The 25,465-nt window shown below is 43.6% G+C and overlaps 1 protein-coding gene across 3 annotated transcripts in view; it reads left to right on the top strand.

Annotated features, from left to right (window-relative positions):
- atp9b (ATPase phospholipid transporting 9B) overlaps window positions 1–25,465 on the top strand; it is a gene marked incomplete at its 5' end in the record, with an annotated part of 115,182 nt that overhangs the window by 30,266 nt on the left and 59,451 nt on the right. For all 3 annotated transcript variants that reach the window (XM_084313410.1, XM_084313409.1, XM_084313411.1), the window contains 8 exons: window positions 1,295–1,468; window positions 7,824–7,974; window positions 10,442–10,555; window positions 11,226–11,334; window positions 12,122–12,180; window positions 13,696–13,747; window positions 17,756–17,850; window positions 24,800–24,880. In XM_084313410.1, coding sequence (XP_084169536.1) covers window positions 1,295–1,468; window positions 7,824–7,974; window positions 10,442–10,555; window positions 11,226–11,334; window positions 12,122–12,180; window positions 13,696–13,747; window positions 17,756–17,850; window positions 24,800–24,880 — 835 coding nt within the window. The remainder of the gene's footprint in view (window positions 1–1,294; window positions 1,469–7,823; window positions 7,975–10,441; window positions 10,556–11,225; window positions 11,335–12,121; window positions 12,181–13,695; window positions 13,748–17,755; window positions 17,851–24,799; window positions 24,881–25,465) is intronic.

Here is a 25,465-nt window from a genome sequence, read left to right as displayed (position 1 = left end):
GGCCAGTTTATGCTATGATTAAGAATGACATTTTGGTTTACGGACAGTCTGGATAAAACCATGCAACGTTCAACGATCCGTTTGTGCATTCGGTTACCTTCGCCTATCAAGTGCTTTCATCCAGCAGAATGTCCCTGGGGTCTCTCCCACAGAAAGAAAGACAGGGGTGTGCAATAACATTTTTATAAAAGAAAATATTTTGAGAGGATTTCAACTCAAAAGTCATGTGCGCAGTTTGGATTAGGTAGCAGAGATATCATGTTTAATATAAGAGTCTAGTCTACTCTGAGACAGTGTAGGCTAATAGACTGAAAACAGGAGGAAGTTGTGGTAAAATATTGCTACAGTATGATTCTCAAAAAACGATCCTAGCTCACAAGTTTAAGGTTGAAATCCATAGTGTCCACATGCCACATGTTTGTTATTGTCTCTGGGTCAAGCTCACTGTGCTGTCCTCTTCATTTGTTATTGTCTCTCTGGGTCACGCTCACTGTGCTGTCTTCATTTGTTATTGTCTCTCTGGGTCAAGCTCACTGTGCTGTCCTCTTCATTTGTTATTGTCTCTCTGGGTCACGCTCACTGTGCTGTCTTCATTTGTTATTGTCTCTCTGGGTCACGCTCACTGTGCTGTCCTCTTCATTTGTTATTGTCTCTCTGGGTCAAGCTCACTGTGCTGTCCTCTTCATTTGTTATTGTCTCTCTGGGTCACGCTCACTGTGCTGTCTTCATTTGTTATTGTCTCTCTGGGTCACGCTCACTGTGCTGTCCTCTTCATTTGTTATTGTCTCTCTGGGTCAAGCTCACTGTGCTGTCCTCTTCATTTGTTATTGTCTCTCTGGGTCACGCTCACTGTGCTGTCTTCATTTGTTATTGTCTCTCTGGGTCACGCTCACTGTGCTGTCCTCTTCATTTGTTATTGTCTCTGGGTCAAGCTCACTGTGCTGTCCTCTTCATTTGTTATTGTCTCTCTGGGTCACGCTCACTGTGCTGTCCTCTTCATTTGTTATTGTCTCTGGGTCACGCTCACTGTGCTGTCCTCTTCATTTGTTATTGTCTCTGGGTCACGCTCACTGTGCTGTCCTCTTCATTTGTTATTGTCTCTGGGTCACGCTCACTGTGCTGTCCTCTTCATTTGTTATTGTCTCTGGGTCACGCTCACTGTGCTGTCCTCTTCATTTGTTATTGTCTTTGTGGGCAACGCTCAGTGCTGTCCTCTTCATTTTGCCTTAACCGACGGATTCCGAGCTTGTTATTCTCCACGGCATCATAGCATCACTGCATTCCTTTCTCATAGATACTCTCTAGAAGATGAACCCTCTAACCTGGACGAGATGCCCTTGATGATGTCAGAAGAAGCCTTTGAGAACGATGAGAGCGACTACCAGACTCTGCCCCGGGCCAGGGTCAACCGGAGACAGAGGGGCCTGGCCTGGTTCCTCCTGGGCGGATGGAAAGTCCTCTGTGGCAGGTATGTATTGGTACCCCCAGGTATAGTTCCACTCTGCTGCTAGCTTTACCCTCCACGCTCTGCCAGGTATAGTTCCACTCTGCTGCTAGCTTTAACCTCCTCCCTCTGCCAGGTATAGTTCCACTCTGCTGCTAGCTTTAACCTCCTCCCTCTCCCAGGTATAGTTCCACTCTGCTGCTAGCTTTAACCTCCTCCCTCTGCCAGGTATAGTTCCACTCTGCTGCTAGCTGTAACCTCCCAGGTATAGTTCCACTCTGCTGCTAGCTTTAACCTCCTCCCTCTGCCAGGTATAGTTCCACTCTGCTGCTAGCTTTACCCTCCACCCTCTGCCAGGTATAGTTCCACTCTGCTGCTAGCTTTAACCTCCTCCCAGGTATAGTTCCACTCTGCTGCTAGCTTTACCCTCCACCCTCTGCCAGGTATAGTTCCACTCTGCTGCTAGCTTTACCCTCCACCCAGGTATAGTTCCACTCTGCTGCTAGCTTTAACCTCCTCCCAGGTATAGTTCCACTCTGCTGCTAGCTTTACCCTCCTCCTCCTCCCAGGTATAGTTCCACTCTGCTGCTAGCTTTAACCTCCTACCAGGTATAGTTCCACTCTGCTGCTAGCTTTAACCTCCACCCAGGTATAGTTCCACTCTGCTGCTAGCTTTACCCTCCACCCTCTGCCAGGTATAGTTCCACTCTGCTGCTAGCTTTACCCTCAACCCTCTGCCAGGTATAGTTCCACTCTGCTGCTAGCTTTACCCTCCACCCTCTGCCAGGTATAGTTCCACTCTGCTGCTAGCTTTAACCTCCTCCCAGGTATAGTTCCACTCTGCTGCTAGCTTTAACCTCCTCCCAGGTATAGTTCCACTCTGCTGCTAGCTTTACCCTCCTCCTCCTCCCAGGTATAGTTCCACTCTGCTGCTAGCTTTACCCTCCTCCTCCTCCCAGGTATAGTTCCACTCTGCTGCTAGCTTTAACCTCCTCCCAGGTATAGTTCCACTCTGCTGCTAGCTTTACCCTCCTCCTCCTCCCAGGTATAGTTCCACTTTTCTGCTAGCTTTACCCTCTTCCTCCTACCAGGTATAGTTCCACTCTGCTGCTAGCTTTACCCTCCTCCCTCTGCCAGGTATAGCTCAACTCTGCTGCTAGCTTTAACCTCCTCCCAGGTATAGTTCAACTCTGCTGCTAGCTTTACCCTCCTCCTCCTCCTCCCAGGTATAGTTCCACTCTGCTGCTAGCTTTAACCTCCTAACCAGGTATAGTTCCACTTTGCTGCTAGCTTTAACCTCCACCCAGGTATAGTTCCACTCTGCTGCTAGCTTTACCCTCCTCCCTCTGCCAGGTATAGTTCAACTCTGCTGCTAGCTTTAACCTCCTCCCAGGTATAGTTCAACTCTGCTGCTAGCTTTCTCTTCACTTTGTATCCAGTACTTAGCCACAGCCTTTTAACATTAGTTGTTTTCCATGTAAATTATTTTTGGTATGCAGACGTTTATTGTAGGAGTATGCATGTACCTCATGCTCTGATCTGATTTAGATTTGATACTTGGGGTTTTATCATGATTTCTGATTTGTCGCTATGCTCAAACCCTTTGCCCTTGGGGATCAGTAAATAGTTGGCTTTTTGTCTTGGGGACTGGCAAGCAAAAGTATTGCCACCTTCAGGGACAGCTTCAATTAACACATTGGGTGCCATGCAGTATGCCCATCTTTACCACTCTCTGCCAGTGCTGTAAGCCTATGGAGTGGCTCACCTTCTTTGCAGGGCTATAACTTTTTAAATATTATAGCTATATCGACATTACTATGGCCCATTCAACATCGGGTATCTATCGTTCTACGTTATATTTTTCCATTCATACATTGTCGTGTTAGTACCGTCGAGAATATAAGTATGTTTTTAGACTGTATAGCAGTAATTCCTAGAACGCGCACTATAGGCCCTGACGCGTATTATACATTATCGATTGCCGTTTTGTCCCTATACACGCTATATTAAACATTTCAAATGCATATGATCGCTATACATTATGCTCCATCATGCGTGAAGGAAAGGGGGGGGGGGGGTCGTTTATGATTCCTTGATTGTCACTAACGGCTTTCTTTAGTAAGACACCATACGTTGATCGGACAGATTGCAATGAAATAAATGGACAATCGAGCTGGAAATAACGTTAGATTCCTCTTACCTCTGGCCGATGCTCCTGGAGAAAAAAAAATCCAAATATTTGACGTCGATCTGCTAGATCCATTTTCCGTTTGTATGACGCAATAACCGCCGAAAGCATATTGATTCTTGCGTCTCGAAAGCGATCCAATGCACTTGAGGTGTGTATATTGATCCACGTAACAACATATCTCTGGCGGAGCTTTTTCCCCGATGCACCGAGCGCCACTTGCGGTTTAGAGTGGAGTGTAACTCGCCCGAAATCCACCAGGCGGCGGTATTGATGCGTTGCAATATCAGACAGGGTCCAGCTGGCTCCCGGAGGCTTCCTGGATGAATTATGAATGCCAATAGCGAATAAAAGAAACAACGAGTATACTCGTTATTGGCAATTAATGTGTTAAAGGACACATCCCTACCCACAGCTGTAAAGGAATGTGAATCACTACCCACTTTCAAAACCACTCTCAAAAAGCACCTACGGGAGACTGCAATTCGAAACTGGCCCCTGTAAATGTCCTAACCCAACCCCCTCCAATGTACATTTACCCCCCACCCACCCAACCACCTCCAATGTACAGTTCCCCCCCCCCACCCCACCCACACAACCCCCCCCACCCCACCTACCCAACCTCCTGCAATGTACAGTTTCTTCCCCCTCAAATGTATATACTCTCTTTTTTAGACCCTTTTTGTATCACAAACGGTACTGTATTTCTGTAGATCTGGTATGTCATAAATGTCTAGATGTAGCAGTACTGTCTATCTGTAGGGATGCCCCGATCGATCGGCCACCGATCGTTATCGGCCGATAATCAGTATAAATATGCGATCGGTGATCGGTGATAATGTTTTATTTTCACCGATCGTCAAACCCGATCTCTGTCGCTGAGTTCTGTCTCAGACACCGGTGGTGCGGTGTCTGCTCTCGAGTCCAGCCCCTCCCGCACGCATGTAAACACGGGTCTAGTCTAGTGAGACACGGGAGGACGGCGTGTCAGCGTCTCCCTGAGCTAACGTTAGCTTAGCTACCATTACAAAATGACCCAGTCAACTATTCACTTTTAGTTTAATACATGATGAGGCATTGTTTAACCCAGGGGTGGGCAATTATTTTTCCCAGGGGGCCGAATGAGCAACTGAAAATATGTTGGGGGGCCGGTCCAAAATTCCAAACTCAATTATGCATAATATACATTTTATTTCTATATAAAAAGCAGTAAATGGCATTGTTTTGACCCCTGGTAAAAGTGTATGTTATTATTTGGCAATTAAAAGGTGAGGTTAGCTTTCAAAAATATCATTTATTCAAATAGAATTTATTTCCAAAATGATAAACAAAATGTGAAACATTAATAACAAAGGGCATTTTGAGTTTCATATACTATTGACCTAGAGTACTATATACTCTAGGCAAAAACTGTGTGTGTTTGGAGTATAGTAAGTTATTATACTGTGAATTTCTCCAGACCTCTCTTGGTAGAGCCAGAGGTGTGACCAGCAGTAGCAACCCCGCCCCTGTACCCACTGACATCTAACCCACACTTCAGACCAAGACAAAAACTGTAAACAAAGCGCTGTACCATGTTGTCATCTTTTGCCTCAAGGTCGCCATTACAGATTCTACCTTTTAAACCTAGTCTAATACCAGAAAACAGACTTTCATAGCACATACTTAGCATAGGAAGCGCTCAACAACATTCCAGGGACTGGCATTGGTCCCCGGACCTGAGCTTGAGAAACACTGGATTAGGAAACAAAGGTCAGAGTTGTCAATCCAGCTTCTTGTCATCACTTGTAACTAGGGATGCTCGATATTGGCTTTTTTACCGATACCGATATTCCGATATTGTCCAACTCTTAATTTCGATACCGATACCGATATCAACCGATACCGATATATGCAGGGTTTCCCCCCAAAAAAACTGAATAATTTCAGGTAATTAATAATTTCACTGGATGCATTCAAAAGGCTTTCTAAATGTAAGCATTATCTGTGCAAAATATGATAATTAAAAAAGTAAAAATTAACATTACATATCTCTTGTTGTTGAATTTAACCAACATGCATACTTTTGACAATAAATAAAATAAGAATTGGTTCTTACTTGCTTGCCTGGGTAAATAAAGGTTAAATAAATGTTTTTTTTTTTTCCGATACCGATATTTTCCGATATCACATTTTACTGCCGATATCGGCCGATAATATCGGTTGGCCGATAATATCGGACATCCCTACTTGTAACTGAATGTGTCTTCATTAGTTATGGACCTGCTGTAGATACTGAAGATACTGAACTTCATTCAAACCTTTAAATCTATCTGGATGTTGTACATATTATTCCCCAAATCGGTACTGTGTGTGTGTGTGTGTGTGTGTGTGTGTGTGTGTGTGTGTGTGCGCGCACGTGCATGGTATATATTGTCAGTAAGAGTGCCAGTGATGCTTAGTGAGGATTTCCAATGCACCAGTAACTGTGCATGAAGTGCAGACAGAGAGGATAAGGGTATGTTTTTTGGTCTAGTTCCTCGATGCGCACCATCAGTCCAAAAATACTTTTGAGGTCAAACAGTTTGGTTTATCCAGCTAATGAATCATATGACTGCTAAAGAGAGCGATATTTGTCGATGCCAGCACAATGACATGTAATAATATTTGTAAACAAATGTTTGAATGATATTTTTAGGGCCCAACAAATAACTTAAATAATGTTTAATGGATGAATCTAATAGAATATTAAGTTTTCAGTGTCGTTCGGTTATCAGCGATGCATCTCCACCCCAGGCCTCATATTGATTTTTTCGCTAATGAACAAATCGGATTTTTCACAGCTGACCAGTTTGATGCTTTCCAGTAATTTTATGTGTGTTTAGCCTGGGATTATAAAACACAAATAATTCACGCTGAATAAACCCTGCTTATTCAAATGGCATATTATTTGAATAGCATTCATTTGCGCAAATAATCACTCTTATGAATCTGGCCGGGTGTCGCAGAGAGACGGGGAACTTGAGGCCAATACAAACACATCTTTTTACCAGAGTTGATTTATTTAGTTATGTGTTTTGCCAACCTGCTTAAAGAGTGGAAAAGCCAAGGCAATCAGCATGACTGTATACACCAACATCAGGCCAGCGCCGCCCCCCTCCCCACACTCTTTATCCCTCCTGGTGCCTGTTTTAGGGCGCACTCACACGTCAAGCTGTTCACAGTGAAATGTACCCCTGCCCTAAACTGTTTCCCAGAGATATACCAGATAAAAGCCTACTTAGCCGTTCTTAGGTTGATAGAATGTCAAATACTGTGCAGAAGTGTTCACTGAAGTCATTGTGAGAGTCCACTCCCTAACCCCTCTCTCTCCCCATCTCTTCATTAGAAGCCCTCTCATAGATGCATGGGAAAGAGCTGATCTTTTAGATGTCGACAACATCGCCACTTAACCGGTTTGAGGGGGTGAAAATAACAAAAGAAATGTATAGACAATAGTGCAGCGGTTAGGCCTACATCACGTCAAAAAAAAGACATGCTCTCCGTGTAATGCGCGCGGTATGTCTGGCTCTCGAGATTCAGCTCTGAGTGTGTCTGGCTCCCACAGCATCGGCATGGGAATTCCCTCCCGGAGAGCCGCTAACCTTTTCAGCTCATTTAAAGTGTTGGGGAGAGCTTCCCTTATAAAATTGTGTCAAAAGAAAAAGCCGGTAGATGTAATTAACACTGACAAGACCAGGGATTTAATTAGCCAAGGAGGATGGAGTGGGAGGGGGGGAGACGGGGCACAGCAGTGCGGCTCTTTGGACACTTTGCTATGAAAGACGAGTTTTGTACTTTTTCAGAAAGGGAGGTCTCTGCGTTGAAAATGTGACCTGTAGCCATTGTTTACACTCTTAATTTAATTTGAACCAAAAGGCATTGTTTGTTGGCGGAGGTCCTGTCTCTGTACCGTGTCAGAGCTTCTTCATGTCATCCTTTTTAAATCTATTTGTGGTGCACAGATTTCGGTTCAGGAATCTTTTGGCCGATACCATAGCTCCCGGATTGGGAATCTGTGATTTATAACAAGAACTGAGAGTACTAAGATGGTGCTTTTTATGACGATGTTGAAATTATGTGCATCTATAAATTTCCAGGTGACAGTGTCCCTCTTTATTCATATGTTTTGTCTCCCCCCCCCCCCCCCCCCCCCCCCCTTCTCTCTCTCAGCTGCTGTGACTGCCTGGCCCGCACGTGTCGGAGGAAGAAGGAGCTGAAGGCCAGAACTGTGTGGCTCGGCTGCCCTGAGAAATGTGAGGAGAAGTACCCCAGGAACGCCATCAAAAACCAGAAGTACAACATCCTCACCTTTGTGCCTGGGGTGAGTGTGCTTTACTCGCGTGTTATTGGCTGAGGCACAATCCAGTCAACACCCCCCGGCCCCAGTTGAAACACTGTCACCCCACCACTACTGGCTTTTGTTGACCATAGTGATTTATTGGATCTAAGGCTTCCCCCCCCCCACTCTCAAATGTATTGTTTGTGCCTTGATAGCATGTGACACTGGAGATGTTTTGCAGAAGCAGTGTGTGGGTGTTACTTTCTTGTGTTAAAAGCGTTTGACAACTAATCATGTTTGATATTCTTATCTTATATTTTGTGGGTGTAAAATGATTAGTCTACATTTAGAATATTTCTAAACACTTGAGTAAACCAGACCTGTGGTTTTGAGTTATGATGGTGTGAACTTCTAAAAACCACATATTTTCCATCTGCAAGTCGAGCCCTCCAAGGACACATATAAATATACCCTAAATTTAGATGGTTAAATAAATACAGTACCTACCTAGGGCTGGGAGGTGTACCGAATATTACGGTCATGGATCCATGCAAGTGTATGGATTTCAACTACACCGTCGTCAATGGTATATTGAAATCTACATGTATTTAAAATGTTAGTGTTATAATGAATTTGGGAGACAAATTATGTTAAAATATACCCCTTTGAATGAAAAAGCACCATGACAATTGTATAATTGATAATGATAAATTGTTTTATTTTGTTCTAATTGGATGTTATCTCTTGTTTTTTCATCTCCTGTTTTATATTTATTTTTATTCTATAATGCATGTTTTTTCTCTATTCTATGATTAATTTTCTTTGTGATATATGCTTTTCTTATGTTCTATCAGTGTATGTTATCTTGTCTATGTATGTTGTTGCACCCCAGGAAGACTAGCTGCCACTTAGGCGTCAGCTAATGGCGATCCGTTTAAATAAACAAATATATAAAAAAAAAACATCAAAAAGATGTAGATCTTGCGATCGAAAAATGCCATTTGACCAGCTTCTATGCATGCGCCTTACAGTGGTTTTTGCCACAGGGTCCCTAGTTCCCGTGGCAACCACTCCCTGCATGTTTCCCAGCCTTTTGCCAGAGATTGTGATTAATTTAAAACACATTTAAAATTCACATTTCACCTCGAGATAAAGTCAATTATAATTGTACTCAACAGGAAATCAATCACATTTAATAATTTTCTCTCAATATGTGTATTTTGTAGCAAGTAGTTTAGTTGTCGCCACTATCTTTAGTGTTACGGGGTTCCCCATTCCAAACTACCAGTGCTCCATGTTCTCATTATATAAACTATCTCTCGTTATACTGTCAAAAATAAATCCTATTTCAGGGTCTTATTATGACATACTTTTACCATATTGCCCAGTCTTATACTTACCAGAATACGCACTTCAAATTGTTAGCTTTGTTGCTTCCATTTAGCCTAATTATTGTACTAATTTGACATAGAACCTATGAAGGTACTGTAGTATATCCTTCCACTCAATAGTAATTGTAATGGACCATTGTACATATGTACAATACACACTGTATATATATATCACTTTGCTATATGTGAATAGCAAAGTGATAGTACCTTATACGAAGTACAGCTGAATAAACTGGACTAGTCCTGAACTTAACTGTTCCTCCCCTAATATCTCAAAGCTGAGGTTTTACCCTATTGGGAGTGCTTGAGATCCATTGGAGCTCCTTATTAAAACGTAAATGGCTCCATGATTGAGAGCCTGATCTTTTGCCTGAGCCATAAAATGTCAACTGTCTTTCCGAGACTGTAGATATTCTCATCGATATTGAGCCAAACGCCCCTGTTTTTCTCCCTCCACTTTGAATTATTAAATACACACAGATTGAGTTTAGCAGTGTGCTTTTTCCCTAAAGGTCAAGGAGTTCATTAACTATAGAGCGTCGTCCATCGATCTCGTTGTCTCTGATAATCTGTGACTAGGAACTAGACTCTCATTATTGTGATCATTACTCAAAACCTGAGACGAGATGAATAGCCTTTTGATTTTCTGCTAAAGGTCTCTGACGTCGTGGCGACAAGAGGATCTAAAGTCACCCTTGTAGAACCTTCAACTACTGCTTTAAATAAGAGTCTTTTAGCAATGTGCGGTTTGATACATCATGCAATGTCCTTTGGAGTGTGTGATCTAGGAGGTCCTAAACTGGACTCTGGAGTTCTATCAGCAGAACAGGCTCGTTTCATTCACTGTTGGGTTCGATAAGTCTCCTTGAGTGTCTCTAAATTCACTCAAGGAAATATCCACTCCTCGACGAAGTTATCCTAGCCAAGTGAAATCTGTACCGGCGCAAACATCATTAGAGTGAGAACTTAAAAAAGTATCTTCTTCCACCCACGGGCCGTGTAACCCATCCTGCACGAGTGTGTTGTTATGACTCCTGACCGTCTTCTTCCACAGTGGATGTTGTCGTCTCACCTTGCTGACATATTCACTCAGCATTATCTCTCCCTCTGCCTCTCAGGTTCTCTACCAGCAGTTCAAGTTCTTCCTCAACCTCTATTTCCTGGTGGTAGCTTGTTCCCAGTTTGTGCCATCCTTGAAAATCGGCTATTTGTACACGTACTGGGCTCCTCTGGTAAATGCTCTCATCTGATTCGTTAGTAAAGTTCAAAAGTAGTTTTTGGGTCAAATATGGATGTTTTAGATTCTTCTACAGACCATCTACTGTACTTGACTACGTCACAATGGGCCTAATGTTTAACATCTGGATTAATAACTAACATTGGCTATGATGAAAAATAATGGCATTTGTCTTTCACGGTTATCAAAGATTGTCATTTTAGCATTTGATTTGATGGAAAAATAATGAGATATTTAATACAGATTTGGTGTCTTTTTTTGTAATTCTGTAAATAAATAAAAATGCTAATGCCGGGAAGAGCGTAGGCCACTTGCCACGATCACTAATTCTTGTCTGTTTATTCTTTAGACATTGAGATGTTTATTTTAGACAATATGCCAACGTTTGGAGAGGTTATGATAACCACAGATCTTAGAGGAGAGGAGGCTATAGGTCAAAATCCCATTCATATTCCTATTGACTTTTTCCATAGACTAGGCATTTTGATCCAGCACTCATGTGGTCAGTTTCCAGAGCATTTGTGACTTAGTCACTTAGGTGGTCTAGTTCATCAATACTGACGAAATAGGGACGTGGAGATTGTATTACTGGTGCTTTGTGAGGTACTTTTACGGAGGAGTGATGAACATCAGTAAATCATATTGTATATTATTCTGTCACCCAGGGCTTTGTGTTGGCCGTCACAATGGTACGAGAGGCTGTGGACGAGGTGCGGCGCTACCAGCGCGACAAGGAGATGAACTCGCAGCTCTACGGCAAGCTCACGGTGCGAGGTGTGTAAAAATACATTCTATGGGTAATTACTACTTCTATGGAACTGATTGCAGACATTATGGCAACAGAGATGCCAGCATCTAGCGTTTCCCCGTGCAATTATTGAAGGATACGACACTGAAATGGACCTGTACTTGTAACAAAAGTCATTCTTCTCTTGCTGTAATTGCATTGATTTTCTTCTTCTCTCCGATTTCTCCGAGACTGTATGATCTGAGATCCCTCTGTTGTGTGTGTGTGTGGTCGGTCCCCCCTGTGTAATATCTGTGACTGTGTGTGTGTGTGTGTGTGGGGGGGGGGGGGGGGGGGGGGGTCACTTTAACACCATGTGTGCATGCATTTGTGTGAGCACACGTTTGTGAGCTGTGTGTGTGTGTGTGTGTGCCGTAGGAAGGGGCGACATAGAGGATAGTGAGTGATTTAATTGACGGTGACCCCGTGTAGCGTTGTTTTAGTTTATGCTCTGACCCAGGGACCAAAACAGAGCGGTGTTACATTTGCATGGGCGAGGTAACCAATTATATAACCATTGAGGGACAAAAGGGAAAGTGCGACGGGGGAAACAAGGTTGTGGTTTTAACAGTCGGTATCACTTTCCAAGGAGCGGAGATCAATACCTGTATTTTTATTGCAACATCGCTTTAAAACATTAAACGCTTGTCTCGTCGAGATTGTCAATCAACTTTGATTGTGTCTTTTCTTTAAACGGAACATAAAAAGGATTTTTGTCTTCAGTGTTTTTGGCCCAGTTCTTCTGAGATGAATGTTCTGCTGTTCTCTCTCTAGGTAAAATTGAAGTGAAGAGTTCCGACATACAAGTCGGAGACCTTATCATCGTTGAGAAGGTGAGGAGGCCACTGTATCTTTATGGATGATTCTACACATAGGGACGGAGCTGAAAGACCTCAAGAAGTGGAAAATGACTTTCACACCTTGTTACCGCTATATACTAATAGCTACATGGAATGTGCAGATGGTTCATAGGCCTGAGCGTAGTCTAAACTGAATGCATGGTTTGGTTCTCCAATAATCACTATGAAACTGAATGCATGGTTTGGTTCTCCAATAATCACTATGAAACTGAATGCATGGTTTGGTTATCTTATTATTATCACTATGAAACTGAATGCATGGTTTGGTTCTCCAATAATGAGATTAGATTATATTCTGTTTATTGTCATTGTACAAGTACACGACATTTACCTGGAATTACCTTTTTAATATTCAATCTTGCCCAAAAACCCTGTTTAATTGAGAGACATAAAACCAAAGAAATTAAACACGTTCTGAATGCTGCCTGTTGCTGTTTCATGAGGTCAGTTTTGGCGACTGGTCAGCCAGGGCTAGGATCCCAACACGTTGCCTCCATGTTGTTTGTGCCAGTGCAGGGTTTGTGAAAGCAGAAGAAAGCCCCATACCGGTTGGGATAGTGATCCCCAGGGCTGTGTTCCATTACAAAGGGGTCGTCCCTAAGCCCTACTCTCTGTACCTATTGCTGAAAAGGAGCATCCGTGCTCAGCGAACCCTCCCTGGGTGAAGGTTAGACTTACACTGCCAAGGGCACTCGGCTGTGCACTCCGTTTTTCACACTTTGGAATTCCATGATCAGTGGTTATGCTCTTCTCGTCTTCCAGATTTTCTGGCAGACCTTTTTGTAAGCAGAAATTTCAAAGTTCAGATATAAATGTAGTGGAGAAAAAAAGTAGGATATGTCCATATAAATGTAAGGGAGTGTGAGTACAAAGTTCCCTTACAATGAAAATACACAAGTAAAGTGCAACTACCTCAAAATTGTGCTTAAGTACCGTACTTTAATAAAAGTACTTTCTAAAAGTAAAAATGTTCTACCGCTGTTAATCTGTCATCATGTATAGGCCTATATTTTATATTTACAATAAACTGCCATGTTTATTAATATTATCATAGTGCCTCTTTCTTTAAATAGGCCTATCATTATTGTGACTAGAGTATCTTAATCATCAACGTCACCTGTAATCTAAACTTGATCGCTGCTATTTTGGCAAAGAGGAAAATGTCAGCTTCCGTATATATCTTAGAGGAACTCATCTCAGAACTTTCAGAGGTTCTGAAAGGTTCCTTTTTATAGAAGGTTCCTCAAGTTCCTTTGACAGTGGAAACGCTGCAATAGACTCCAGAGCACTGGTTCACCTTTACTCCCTGGTGTAAAGGCAGTGACCTTGCTCAATTATTTACCACGATTCAAAGGGTTGCTGTTACTGTGCTCAATAACAATCTAACACCCATGGAATCCCTACTTTGTTAAAGGAGATTTCCATTAGTTTCCATTTTATTCCTTTTTCTAATTCACACAATTATTAATGAATTCACACTTCTTGTAGGACCAGAGGATCCCGGCAGACATGATCTTTATGAGAACATCGGAGAAGAACGGTGAGCAGAGAAATGGCAGCCGTCATAAACGCATCAATCACACCGCATCACTTTGCTCCTAGAGAGATTTACTCTGAGGTCTTTATTGTCACATCCCTATTCTGTTACAGCATAAAGGAGTGGAATCCTTTGTTCTTGGCTCCTTGGCCTAGCAGCAGTATCAACATACAGTAGCACAAAAAGGAAGCAATAAAATACATTTTAACCATACATTTTTTTATAATAACATGACTTACAATACAATAATCACAATGTAGTAGTCACAGTGTGGGTGCAACGTGTAGCCCTACGAGACGATATTATCACAATACTTAAGTCACGATACGATAGTATAGCGATTTTGTGATATATTGTGGTATATTGCAATTTATTGCCTTTTTTCAAATGCAAATGATGTCCCCAACGGAAACCTTGGTCAACATCTGCAATAGAAATATATATATATATATATATATATATATATATATATATATATATATATAGTAGTTTATTCAGTCATCATCTCACACAATACAATAGGCACAATAATTTAACAATATTTGATTTTACAGTGACTGAAAAGGTACAGACTGAAGCTTATACATGCCTGTCCTATATTCTTAAAAAAATTAAGACTCAAACAGTATTCTAAAAGAAAATAGCAAAAAACAGTATTATTCACCTTTGTAGTTTTCAAAAATAGCTTTACAAACTATTTTCTTAAAAACCAAAAGCGAATGACTCATTCTTAACTGTATATACAATATACAATATCTGTTTTATCTAGATGGATGGAACATGACGTTTTCAGTCTGTTTTCAATAAAGTGAGATAAAGTATCTCTGGCTCTTTTAACCAACACTGCGTGGGTGTAGTGTCTGCAAATCAGTAGCAGAGACGGTGATTAAATAGCACTGTTTTACTCCAGTCACAGTTTTAGAAACCATCAGAATATTATACACACAGAACATGAATGGACAAATCAAACATTTTGTAACAGCCCTTTTAAAGGTTGATTGTCAGAATCCTTTCTCAGCACAATCCATGTTGTTCCTCATAAGATCCGGTTAGGTAGCCACAAACTAATGCAACATCAATAGGGTCCAGCTCCTGTCTGTACAAGCTGACTGAAGCTGACTGAAGCTGACTGAAGCTGAGTCAAGCTGAGTGAAGCTCACTGAAGCTCACTGAAGCTGATTGAAGCTGAGTGAAGCTCACTGAAGCTGAGTGAAGCTGACTGAAGCTGACTGAAGCTGACTGAAGCTCACTGAAGCTGATTGAAGCTGAGTGAAGCTGAGTGAAGCTGAGTGAAGCTGAGTGAAGCTGAGTGAAGCTGACTGAAGCTCACTGAAGCTGAGTGAAGCTGAGTGAAGCTGAGTGAAGCTCACTGAAGCTGAGTGAAGCTGAGTGAAGCTGAGTGAAGCTCACTGAAGCTGAGTGAAGCTGAGTGAAGCTGACTGAAGCTGAAGCTGACTGAAGCGTCTACAGGCGGGAGCTCGACCCCATTGACGTTGCATTTGTTTCTGGCTAACTAGCCAGAGCTAGTATGAGGAACAGCATGGATTGTACTGAGAAAGGACTCTTACTGATCAACATAATCAACATAATCATTCACACACCGGTGGTGGAGGCAACCATGCAAGGAAGCAGTTGGGGGTTAAATGTCTTGCTCAAGGACACTTTCTGGAGCGGGACTCTAATGATTAGATTAGACTAGAGATTAAAATGTATTTACACAACTACAGTACAACGTAAACAACTTTGGCATCCAACCAGAGTGCAAATATAATGGTAAAGTACAATAGTAATATACAATTTACAGGTGATTAAAACTGGGTATAAAATATATACATTTGTACTACTGAGTAATAGTGGTAATCATGTACAGAGTTGTAGTATTAATATGTACATTTACATTACATTTACATTTAGTCATTTAGCTGACGCTTTTATCCAAAGCGACTTACAAGTTCTGTACGACAAGCCATCAGGAAGGGCACAACTCTATCAGCTGAGCAACAATGTTCATCAAAGTGTTGAGTGCTACAGTGTACCGGTAGGTTAGTTTATTAGGACAAGTGCATGACAGTACGGTTAGTTAGGGTTAGATTTTTTTTTTTATTTATTTTTTTTAATTCAGATAATGGTTGAAGAAGTGCGTCTTTAGTCGACGGCGAAAGATTGGACGTGATTCGGCTGTCCTAACTGGGGTGGGTAGTTCATTCCACCATTGTGGGGCAAGGACTGAGAATAGGCGACTTCTCTTTGATGACCCTCCCGGAGCTTGGATAGGAGTAGGTCTGAGGCGGCCAGAAGATGCAGAGCGTAGGGGTCTTGAGGGTGTGTAGTTAGAGACCATTGACCGGAGGTAGGCGGGAGCGGTTCCCTTTGCCGCACGGTATGCTAGGTCGAGGGCCTTGAAGCGGATTCGTGCAGCAATGGGGAGCCAGTGCAGGTCCCTAAGAAGTGGGGTGACATGGGCCGACTTCGGTAGGTTTGAGATCAGGCGGGCCGCTGCGTTCTGAATGAGTTGAAGAGGCTTAGTGGCAGTGGCCGGGAGGCCAGCGAGCAGTGCATTGCAGTAGTCGAGGCGGGAGATGACTGTTGATTGGACGAGGAGTTGGGTGGCTTCTTTTGTCAGGAAGGGGCGGATCCTTCTGACGTTGCTCAGGAGGAATCGGCAGGTTCTGGTCGTCGCTGCGATGTGAGCAGAGAAGTTCAACTGGTCGTCGAGGACAACACCAAGGTTCTTGGCGGTCGGGGACGCAGTCACAGCTGCATTCTCGACTGTGATGTACAGTGATACAGGTATAAAGACACTATGTTAGTAAGTCATACTGTCCAGCAGTGTAACTAGTAAGAGATATGTAGATATAGATATAGTATCTACAGATATGTAAAAAGGATTATATGCTGGTGGTATCTACAGACGGATGTGGATAGATATACAGTATATACAGCACTATTGTACATGCTACAGTATCATACAATATGGGTAGACTATAGTATTAGGTAGGTAGTCATGCTTATTATGATTACTATGATTACAGTGTAGGGCAGTTTGGGCAAGTGACCATCCAAGGATGTGTATTTGAATGGAAGTGTCTGTTCTATCCATTCATCTCCTGTGGTTCCACACTACAACACGTGAAAGAGATGACGACCAGAAGGAAGGGACCATGACCAGCTCACTGGGGTTAAAACGCTCGACTTCTTTCACACACAAAACGCAGACACTCACTCAGACATGTCCTCTGGCGTCATCTGATCAAGGCAGGCTGTGATGCATATATTATGATACATCTCAACACTCCTCCTGTGACTGACGATGGAAACTTCAATGAGCCTCGTCAGAGCCAGGCTTTCTTCTCCTTAAGAGAGGGAGGAAGAAGAAAAAGAAGATCTCCGGGCATCGTTTCCATCAATCTCTTCGTGTGCCAATATGCTTGGCAGGGAGACATTGATGTCTTTATGCCTCTCTCTCTCTCACACACACACACACACACACATACACACACAGACACACACGTGTCTCAGCGGTGTTATGCGAGGAGGAGAGTCGTCATTGCAGAGGACGAAAAGCATGAATCATCGTCCTGGGCGATAATGTTTTCCATCATACTTAACCTCCCCGGGGACCATTTTACAGCTGCCCTCTACCCTCCCTGTCAAGTGCACTGCTCTCATCCATCAGCCTCTTATGGAATATTACCTCAGATCAATACAGGTCATGACTGCTGAGCATTTATTGGGCTCTCGGCGGACGCCTCAGTGGCTTGCTCGTGGCTGTATTATGCACTGCACTGCACTCACTGGGTGATGTTGTGTTTCAGTGCACGTCAGTAAAATACGTGTCAGTTTTTATATGCGGTGCATGTGTTTTAACATGCCACATGTGATCATATCACATCCAGTTGTGTGTGTATATGTGTGTTTCTCAGCATCCCTTTCACTATGTTTAATCTAATTGAGGAATTCCTCTTCGAGTGACTGATTTGACGGTGTGCGCTTGTGGTTGTGTGTTTCCAGGTTCATGTTTCATCAGGACTGATCAGCTGGATGGAGAAACGGACTGGAAGCTCAAAGTGGCCGTTGGCTGCACACAGCGCCTAGCGGCACTCGGGGTATGAATGGATTACGATGACGTTTATCTCTTTTGGTTCTGAAAATTGTTCCTTTTTATAACAATGAATGATCCAGCAACTGTGAATGAAGGCATAGAATGAGTTCCGACGCGGGTTTGGGAACGTATGGAACGTGACTTGACAAGAGTGTGACAATGTGCACAGATGCACACATGACATGTTTATGCGACTAGTGACCCATTGTCATTTCACATAATTGTGAAATATGTTGTCTAATGAACGATGAGTGATAAGCGTTCTGACCTAGTTGACTATTGACTGCTAACGAAAATTTTCAAATCCAGTTGAAATTGAGGTCTGGTGAAAAAGTGAGAGTGAGAAAGAGACATGATAATGAGAGGTTCTCCTCCTCCCCCCATGGTCACTAAAAGCATTAGTCATCAGGTGTCGCTGTAATGGAAACCTGATCAGACAGACAGCTGGAGCGATCTAGACCCGACAATAGCTTCCTTTTTAACCCTTTCACTACCACACTACAGAAGGTTAACCCTTTCACTACACAGGGTTAACTTTCTGTAGTGTGGTAGTGAAAGGGTTAACCCTTTGTCATGTTGCAGTGAAAGGGTTAACCTTCTGTATTGTCGCAGTGAAAGGGTTAACCATGTGGTAGTGAAAGGGTTAAGCAGAGGCGATACTCAACACTTTTGAGTTGAGAGATTTAAATTGTGGTCTGCGTTTTCTTCTCTCTTTTTTCTTTTTCTTTTCTCCTTTTCTCTTCTCTCCTTCTGTCTTCTCTCTTCTTCTTGTTCTCCTCCTCCTACTTTCCATTGCCACTTAATGTGATCACAGAATTAAAGTTTCAGCAAGTCATCTGATGATTGAGCTGTAATTCCCATCTAGGGTTTCTCTCCGAGGTTTCAGGATGACAGTCATATCGTTGTCTTGCTTGTAGTCACAGCAGCGCTGGAATGATATATCGTCTTCTCACTCTGTACTCCAGCCAGTCTGATTTATACATGACTATATGAAGTCATTGTAACTTTGGAGTACATTTCGGACACACCGGATGTATCTCTGTTTGTCGAACAAGGGGGCGTGTTTTACTGAATTTGGACTGGGAGTCTGTCTATTGACCGATGTGTTATGATTGATTTTTATTATGAGATGAAAATATCACCTTTAACCTGCTGGGTGAGTGGGCGTACATAATTATAATATGGATCAATTTGATTTGGAATGCCACTGGACACTCAAGGTCACCTTACATAGGGCAAAATATAAAATATACACAATAAAATGATTCAAAATGTCCATAATTAAAGATTATTTGCATAGAATATACAATTTATAACAGACAGCACTGCATACCGACATATGCAAGAGTGAACAAATGGGTTTTGAGTATTTTTCTTTTTAAGATGTTAGTGACTCTGCATGGTAGATGTGTGCGGGTAGAGAGTTCCAGAGCCTGGGTGCTGTAGAGCTGAATGCTCAGGCCCATTGTAGAAAGTCGGGTGGTGGGGACAGACAGGAGGCCAGCTTAGGTAGGAGCGGAGAAAGTGTGAGTTGGGGGTGTAGACGTGGAGGAGGTCCGAGAGATGGAGGGGATGAAGGGTGTACTGCAAGGCCTTGTATGTGAGGAGGAATCAATGTGCTGTTGAACTGGTAACCAGTGTAGCTGAGTGAGGATGGGTGTGCTGTTGAACTGGTAACCAGTGTAGCTGAGTGAGGATGGGTGTGCTGTTGAACTGGTAACCAGTGTAGCTGAGTGAGGATGGGTGTGCTGTTGAACTGGTAACCAGTGTAGCTGAGTGAGGATGGGTGTGCTGTTGAACTGGTAACCAGTGTAGCTGAGTGAGGATGGGTGTGCTGTTGAACTGGTAACCAGTGTAGCTGAGTGAGGATGGGTGTGCTGTTGAACTGGTAACCAGTGTAGCTGAGTGAGGATGGGTGTGCTGTTGAACTGGTAACCAGTGTAGCTGAGTGAGGATGGGTGTGCTGTTGAACTGGTAACCAGTGTAGCTGAGTGAGGATGGGTGTGCTGTTGAACTGGTAACCAGTGTAGCTCAGTGAGGATGGGTGTGCTGTTGAACTGGTAACCAGTGTAGCTCAGTGAGGATGGGTGTGGTGAAGACTTTGCGCTGGTGAGGATTTTTGGATGATTGAAGTTTGATGTGGAGTCCACTCAGTCCAGGGAGGATACAGTTTCAGTAATCCAGCCGGGAGGCGACTAAGGCATGGATTAGAGTTTCGGCACTGGTGTGGGACAGTGAGGGCCAAAGTTGGAAATATTGAGCAGGTGCAGACTAGTCCTTGCTGTTTTTTACGTGGGATTCATTGGGCTTTTGACCTGTGTTGACAGGGGGACAGGGAAGCTGTCAATGGTTGTTTCGGAAGCTGGGTGTTTTGATCAGTTTGGATTTTGAATCAATGAGCATGATTTTACTTTTATTGACGTTGAATTGAAGGAGGTTTGTGGTCCTCCAGGAGGGACGGTGGAGGCAAGGGGACAGAGGGCCTGGTTGAGACATATAGAGCTTTGTGGTCCTCCAGGAGGGACGGTGGAGGCAAGGGGACAGAGGGCCTGGTTGAGACATATAGAGCTTTGTGGTCCTCCAGGAGGGACGGTGGAGGCAAGGGGACAGAGGGCCTGGTTGAGACATATAGAGCTTTGTAGTCCTCCAGGAGGGACGGTGGAGGCAAGGGGACAGAGGGCCTGGTTGAGACATATAGAGCTTTGTGGTCCTCCAGGAGGGACGGTGGAGGCAAGGGGACAGAGGGCCTGGTTGAGACATATAGAGCTTTGTGGTCCTCCAGGAGGGACAGTGGAGGCAAGGGGACAGAGGGCCTGGTTGAGACATATAGAGCTTTGTGGTCCTCCTTTCATCTGCATAACAGTGAAAGTTAAAAGGGCACTTTAACTTTAGATGAAAGAATAGCAATACCTATTGGAATCCTTATCTCTATTTTTGCCTCTACATCATTTCATTGAGCTGCAATTAACACAACACAAGGACTCTGTGTCCTCTGATGACATCATGGGAGGAGATATTCAAACTCATTAACTCTCAAACTAAATGAATGTGTGCAAAACAGTTTAGAGCCTTGGGATATGTGTGAGATTATGTGCAAAATAAATCTGCGTTTTTTAGTGAAGTGTCCCTTGTGATGTGATTGATGGTGATCCGGCCAAGGGGGAGGAGGTTAATGATAAACCGTAATGGACCAAGCACTGACCCCTGGGTAACTGCAGTTGTGGGTAACTGCAGCTGACCTGGACCTGGATATGATAATTTAGTTTGACGAACTGTTGTCTCCCCGTCAGGTAGGATGTTAGCCAGGCTAGCGCAGTGCCAGTGAGCCTCAGGGAAGCTATCAAAAGCAGCACTCGGGTCGAGGAGGATGAGGATGGTGAGAAGTCCAGAGTCTGCCAGGGAGGAGGTTGTTTGTGTCTCTGTACTGTGTTTTGGTCGGCTGCCATATTGGAAAGGTTCAAGGAGGTTATTTGAATCCAGGTGAGTTTGGAGTTGGGCTGCCTCAACACGTTAAAGTACTTTTTGAGGTTGGAGATGGGACGGAAATAGTTTAAATTGTTGTGATCAACACCAGGTTTTTTGAGTATTGGCGTAATAGGGAGGTGTAGTGGTTACGTCATTGTTGTTTCCGGCCAGTCTACCTCGCTTGAAATTGCAATGTATTTCCAATGGACACATTTCTAAATCGTCTCGTTTAAAACAAATCAAGCATGAACATTGGCATGGTCTACCTTTCTGTGTGTATTCATCCACCATCTATAGCTCAACATGAAACAATTAGCAATTAATCGTAAAATAATTACGTATAATTTAATTTTAACCAAAAATGCTTAAAAAGTGGCGCAGTGGGCAAGGAGCTCGCCACTAACGCAGGATATGCTGGGTTCGAGCCCAGCTCTCGGCGTTGCTTCCGGCTTGGCTGGTCGTTCATACTAATACAATTGGCAGTATTAGGGGGTGGGAAAGCCGGTGGGTGGGGATCGGACGTTGTGGACAGCGTCTCCTACAGGTCGCTTGGTGCGCCTGTACAGCAGAATCAGGAAGCAACGGGGGCAGCGTGAGCCTCCCACGCGTTCCTCCTCGCCGCTGAGAGATCGCGCTGTACAGGTGAAAAAATTAAAATGTCTCCTTGTGTACCGGAGGGGACACGTGATGCAGCCGACCAGTGGGAGGCATGGTCTAACAACGTTCGAGACCGGGGAGGGTAGAATTGGATAATACGAAATTGGGATGGGAGAAAAATAGAAAATGGGGAGAAAAAGTAGATCCAAAAATGCTTAAACAATAATGTTAGTGATGGAAGGGAACTCATTTTGTGCAAAAATGGAAAGCTTGCCAATGTTCATGAGGAAGAATTATTACAATAGCCGATAATACATTTTCCCAATGATAAATCCCTATACGGGTGGAAACTAAAGTGACGTCAGACTACACCTCCCTATGGCAGCCAGTTTTAGTGAGGGAGGAACAGAGCTGGAGACCCAGGGATGAGCAGTGGGGAGAGGGAGGGAGTGCAGCTTTCACCAGAGTGGTAGGCAGAGGGTCCAGCTGGCAGGTGGAGGGCTTGGTAATCAAGCAGCTGTTTATAGATGTCATCAATTTTGCTTTGAAAGAAGTTCCAGGAATGTATTGCACAGGTCAGGGGAGTTATCAAGTGGTTGAAGGAGGTGTTTCACCCTAGAAAAGAGGGTTTTGGAACTGGATCTTCTGGCCGCTGTGAGGGCATTTCTGTAAAATAAGATAGGGGTAGGCAGTAGGGGTGGACGGTATGGTCTAAAATTTATATCACGGTATAATTTGAAGCATAGACGGTAACGGTATATATCACGGTATCATCGTTTTTGATAAAAAAAAATTTTTTATTTTATATAATTTTTTTTTTTTTATAAAATATATATATTATATAATTAGACTTGTACTGGTATTATCTGCGAGACATCGCCACCACGCAACAAGCTCCACTGTCTGTGTGTACTCTAGTAGCCTCCAGCTACGGCCAGAATTCTCCGGAGCTGCACCTGGACCTATACTCGAGTAGCCTCGAGCAGAGCTACGGCCAGGATTCTCCGGCGCTGCACCTGGACCCTATTGTATTGGTATTATAACGTTAGCAAGCCCTCAGCTCGAATACGCATCGAATCAGTGTTATAAGACATTGATATCATGAGCTATCTGTAGCTACTGCATATATAACGTTAATACAACGCCTCAGTGAATTATTTAGTTCAATGGGACATTTCGTTTTGAACGGTGAACTAACTTGTGTTAACGTGAGCTAACAGGTAGCATACACGTCTCTAGTACTAGACTTTGTGGAGCGTTTGTTGATGTCAGGAGCTATCGGTAGCTGGCCGACTAGATACCGTTCGGTTAGACAATGCCCCATCATGTATTAAACTAAAAGTGAATAGTTGACTGGGTCATTTTGTAACGGTAGCTAAGCTAACGTTAGCTCAGGGAGACGCCGACAGCTCCCGTGTCCCGTCCCACTAGACTACTAGACCCGTGTTTACATGCGTGCGGTAGGGGCTGGCACGCCCACTGCGCGAAGCCTCCTAAATAACTTTTTCCAGTTCGCACATATCTATTATCTATGACTAATTCTATCTATTTTTAGGGGCAAATGCCAGTGAAATAGTCGCGCTGTGGTTACATGACGTCATTGCTATTTTAGAGCTGCACTACCGGTTACACGGTATACTCAAAATCCATACCGTAGAGCAAATTCATACCGTTTATACCGTATACCGTTTATACCGTCCACCCCTAGTAGGCAGCGTAGGCTCTCTTGGATAGTCGCTCCGGTGCCCTGCAGTTTTTGGTAGGCAAAGTTGAAAGGTGAACCTGGGGCACAGAGTGGTCGAAAGAGACCATATAAATGACTTAAGAGGGGCTCAAGTGTCCAGTGAGGAGGAGAGCATTGTTTATGTTTTTAATGGTTGGAAATGTGATGGTGCGTTGGTTGAATTCCCTAAATCTGTTGTTATTAATAACACTTTGGTCAATAGTGGTCATTTTGATTGATGACTGGTATGATCGATCTTTGATGTTTTAGACCAAACCAAACCATTCTGGAACATTGGATAAAAGTGCTATATAAATGCAGTCAATTTACCATTCAAAGTGCTTTACACTTTATGCCTCACATTCACCCATTCACTCACACATTCACACACGGACAGTGGAGGCAACCATGCAAGGGGCCAACCTGCAGTTAGGGTTTAAGTGTCTTGCTCAAGGACACATCGACACGCTGCCCGGGAGGAGCGTGAATTGAACCCGGGAACATTTTGATTACCAGACGGCATTGAGTTGATTAGCGTTCCCTCACTCATGTCCGTGGCGCTAAATGCGTTATTCTTCCATATTCCATTACATCTCTGTGTATCATCATCGTGAGTAAATGGCTGGAGCAATTTTATTCTCCATCCGGGGTCAGAGTAAAATAATCCCCCCCTTACTCCTCCGTAACCACCCTGTCCATGTCCTTACCAGGAGAACAGTATCTGAGCAGGACCGAGGCTGGGCTGCTGCAGAGGCCGCCTGCCTGCCTGCCTGCCTGAATAATTTAATGTTTACAATCAATTTTGTTCCACATGGGAGCAAGAGGACCGGTGTTTGATGCTCGACAGGCTGCGATCTCACTTGTTCGGTTGATTGAGGGTGAAAAGACGGTTGAAGACGTTATGTAGTTTGCCGTGTTGTCTTCATTGAAGGTTTCTTCTCGACATTCAAACATCTTCCCTTTTCATCTTTTTATGGAATTACCACGCTATTACCACTCGTAACTACCCATGTTTTTTTTTCATGCGTTGTATCCTAATGGCCCTCACCAGGGAATTGCTTCCTCATTCCCTGACCCAAACCACTCGTTCCCTGATGGCTGACCAGTAGACAATTAAATGATTGTTGCTTAATACTTTTTCCTCACTTCACCTTTTCATCCTCCCCAGGACCTCTTCTCCATCAGTGCCTACGTCTACGCCCAGAAGCCCCAGCTGGACATCCACAGCTTCGAGGGAAACTTCACCAGGGTAAGAGTCGACTCGCTGACACATTTATCCCTCCGTGAAAAGGAAATCTTTAAAACCCAACGCGGATTTTCATTTCAGAATTTTAGATCTCCATGGCCGATAATTGTGTATCGCTCTAATGCGTTAACAACTGCCAAACAATGAAGACTTGTGTGTCGGAGGGGGCGGTGGGGGTTTACGTTATCTCCAACAGTCCTTCCTCTGACATCACAGGCTGGTCCTACCAGCTCCAAACTCCAGCCTGGAGCTCCGTTCATCTCCTCTCTTTCCTCTGTGATTTTTTTTTTTTTATTAATAGCAGATTAGTGCAGCCCCCACGGAGAGGAGAGCCCCAGTACAAAGGGAGGCTTTGTGGCCGGTCTTCACTCTTGGCCACACACCAGGCTTAGTGAGAGAGCACTTCCTCCCTACATTCATCCTCCACGGCCTTCCTTTGCATAACGTGTGCTTTTAGTCCGAGCAGGGAGAGGGAGGGAAAAAAACCAAGGTTCCCACAGACCCACAGCAACTGAACTCACCTTCCTCTTTCTTCTTCTTCTGCTTCTTTTTCCTTGAGACGGATATGGCAGCTTTGTTTCTACGGTC

Source organism: Notolepis coatsorum (assembly GCF_963971535.1).
Source record: "Notolepis coatsorum genome assembly, chromosome: 4".
NCBI classification, from domain to species: Eukaryota; Metazoa; Chordata; class Actinopteri; order Aulopiformes; family Paralepididae; genus Notolepis; species Notolepis coatsorum.
Note: the sequence above shows the minus strand (reverse complement) of the source record. Positions and strands in the feature narration are given on the sequence as shown.